General features: G+C 40.5%; 1 protein-coding gene across 1 annotated transcript; it reads left to right on the top strand.

Moving 5' to 3' along the window:
* Positions 1-1,806: 1,806 nt before the first annotated feature.
* LOC121965843 (inaD-like protein) lies at positions 1,807-2,163 on the top strand (the record flags this gene model as incomplete). The annotated part of the gene is made up of 2 exons (XM_042515958.1): positions 1,807-2,019; positions 2,101-2,163. Coding segments are annotated over 2 exons (276 nt in total), but the record flags the coding sequence as incomplete, so codon positions are not given.
* Between the last annotated feature and the right edge of the window lie 1,272 nt (positions 2,164-3,435).

The following is a 3,435-nucleotide window of genomic DNA, read 5'->3' as shown; positions in this document are numbered from 1 at the left end:
TTTTTTGCTCATTTTCAGGTCATTTTCCTGAAACGTGTAACTTCTTCTCACAGAAAACATGAAAAAGGCAAAAAGGCAACGAGAAACTTTGCAAGAAATGTCTCACAAATTACACGAAATTAGTGGCTGTGGAAAAATATTTAAAAAAAACAAAAAACTGTCTGAACTATATATAATTATCAGAATTACATATTTAATATATTTAAAATGATCATTGTTAAGGACCCTCTTTTCTTGTCTGGCTTTGTGCTCTTGATCAGGTACATTTATATCTCTTGCACCTCTTTACTTGTTCCTGATTTTGGATGTTTTTCTTGTGAAGTGGCGTACGCCTTCACGTGCTGGTGTTTTTGGAGGAGATGGAGCTCATTTTCTCTGGTTTCGGGGTTAAATCTGACGGCTCCGTTTCAATTCTTCTCTAAAAGTAAAAGTAAAATAAAATCTGTAAATCTCCTCCGCGTCACTTTCAAACATTTGAATTTGACTCTGAAATCTGATTCTTTCTGCAGCGTCTCGTCCCCCCGTCCACCTTTCTCTCCGGTCTCTCAGTCCACATCTCTGATTGAGTTGTCGGCGCTGTGACCTTTGACCTCCTCCCCGTAGGTTTCTGCAGTTTGATATTTGTGAGGTGAAGGCCGCTCCGCCGTCTGTGTGTTTGTCTTGTTGTTGTTTACGCGGTTGGATTTCCTGTCGTTTCGCTGGTCTCTGTCTCCCCCTGCCTGTCCCTCTGCTGCTCTGCTTCCTGTCTCTCTGTGGACACTCTCAGTCACACAGTCTGAGTAACGGGACGTTGACTGTCCTCGTCTTTTTCTCAGTGTGTGCTGAGGATTTCTTCATTTCATCTCTTGAGCTTTAAAAAACACAAAAAATGTGTTTATTTATTGTTGTCAGTGGACAGAAGAACACAATAAGGAGTATCGATAGTCGTCTCAGGGAGTAAATGACCTTGAAAATGTCCCTCAAAGTCAGAAAAGTCAGAAAGATATCGAGTAAAATGTGTGTGAAAATGTGTGTGAACCTTTGTCTCAGGTCAGTGTTTTATCAACCTGAAAAATAATCTGGTTTTCTCTTATCTAAAGATTCAGCTTCAGATGTTTTTACAGCTGTTTCCTTAACCCTTTGAAACCTGAGCACTTTGGCTTGATTTCTTTAAAATATGGGGGAAAGGCGATGAGCAACTTAGGAATAAATGACCCAGAAATGAACAAAAAGTGCAGGAAAATTACCTGAATATTATAAAGCAAAATAAAACATAATGAATAAAAAATAATTAAAAAAGTAAAAACCAAACAAACATGGAGATATCGATATGCTTAAAAAATATTATAATTCAATTTAAGAAATTAAAAACATATAATTATATTAATCGTTTTTAAAATAGTTCTGAAATATTTACCCTAGCTTTTATGAAAAATAATTTTTCAAATCCACTCATTTCAGCAAATTACAAATTACAAGGTGTTTATTGCCAAGTTACTCATTGCCTTTTTTCAAATAATAATAATAACAACAACAATAATAATTATAATCGTCATCATCATTTCTGCTCATTACAAATTACAGTGTGTTTCTTGCAAAATAGCTCGTTACCTTTTTCCCAGTCTGATTTTGTTCAGTTTGAGGATTTAAATATTTTTTGAAAAGCACAAGAACAGTGATGTCAGTCCAGATTTTAAAGGGTTAACAAAGAAAAAACTGACACCTGATCAGAAACACTGAAGCTGCCTCACGCAGCCGTCAGTCTGTTATTGAGCTCCTGCAGAAAGTCGCCGCTGGTGATGTGATGGTGTGATTTAACCCTTTCAGGACCCTCTGGACCCCGGACGCTGTGTGATGGTGATCCGCTCGCTGGTTCCCGGCGGTTCGGCGGAGCGTCACGGCGGTCTGCTCCCCGGAGACCAGCTGGTGTCCGTAAACCACACCCAGCTGGACCTGCTGAGCCTGGGCCAGGCCGTGGAGGTGCTGAAGTCCGCCCCGCCGGGCGCGGTCCGCCTGGGCGTCCGGAAGCCTCTGGTGGCGGTACGTCTGCGCCTCCCGCTGTCTGATCAGCTGATGAGTCTGTAGCCTCCAGTGTGGTGACGGACTGATGTGTTTGTGCAGGTGGAGCGAGCAGAGAGGAGCAGCCAGGTGTGTGCCGGAAACACACAGGTACCTGCAGCAAAGGTAACGCACACGCACACGCACACGCACACGCACACACACACCTCTTCTTCACCTGTATGTCACAGCCTACAAAACAGCTCCACCCCAGCAGGTGTCAGCAATAACTCTGAATTGTTTATATGTATTTCATCAGAAATAATCAAACATTAGGTGTTATGGCTGCGTTCATCATCGTTTCCATGGACACCGTTAAAAAAAAAAAAAAAGGCTTACATTATAAAATGAGCAACTTGGCAAGAAATGTTCTGCAAATTGCAAGAAATGAATATATTTATGAAAGTACTTTTAAAGCAAAAGCAAACAGGGAGATTATCATAATGATATATGTAATATTATTTTTTATAGAATTATACATTTAAAGCAGTTAATGCAGGTCAGTTTCTTTCTTCTTTTTTTCTTTGCATTTTTTTGTTTATTTATGTGTTAATTTTGTATTTATTTTTTGGTAATTTTCAGGCAATTTTCTTTTTTTTTTTGTTTTTTTTTTTTTTTACTAATATCTGCCTGTTTTCTGGCTAATTTCTTTTGAAGTAGCTGAATGAATTCTTATGTTTTTGAAACATATTAACCCATTCAAAGTGACATTTTTGATCCCACAGCCATCAAAGCATAAAAACAGGACTTGTATTATTTCTGGGTGACCTGTCACAATCAGTGTTGCTCCCAATCATTGACATGCCGTATTTATCATATTTGGATATTGTTTTAACTTTGCATGCAGACTGTTCAGCAGTTTGACTGCACAAACTGAAATACAGATTTATTTCCATCGAGAGTCTGGTACTGGACTGATGAATTTCTTTTCTGCGCCGCAAAAATCCCGTTTTTAGTGGGCGCGTTCGCTGCCTAATTAACGGTCGCACGGTTGTGCTTCCTGCACAGAGAGCGAAGCAGCTCTTCGTGACTCGTGGCTGAACTTTCCAGAAATCTGTTGAGTATTTTTTTGTGACTCGGCGCTCAGAGGGGACAGAAACAGTTTGTGTTGGTGATAAATCAGCGAGTCGTCTGCTGCGAGCACATTTCTCTTCTCTCTCTCTTCTTTTATTTCACCTCACCTCCGTCGTCTCTCCTCTTCATCTCTCTTTCACCTCCTCCTTTACCTCTCTCTCCTCTTTCATCTCCTCCTCTCTTTCACCTTCTTTCACCCTCTCCCTCCTCTCCTTAATCTCTCCTCTCCCTCCTCTCCGTCTCTGTGAAGCTGCTGACTCAGCGGGATGGCTGGATGGTATAAAGTGCTCTATCAGCTCAACCAGCAGCATCTCTCTCTTAAGT

The sequence above is a fragment of the Plectropomus leopardus genome, unplaced genomic scaffold, assembly GCF_008729295.1.
Source record: "Plectropomus leopardus isolate mb unplaced genomic scaffold, YSFRI_Pleo_2.0 unplaced_scaffold21924, whole genome shotgun sequence".
In the NCBI taxonomy this organism is placed as follows: Eukaryota; Metazoa; Chordata; class Actinopteri; order Perciformes; family Serranidae; genus Plectropomus; species Plectropomus leopardus.
This window is presented reverse-complemented; position numbering and strand designations above follow the sequence as displayed.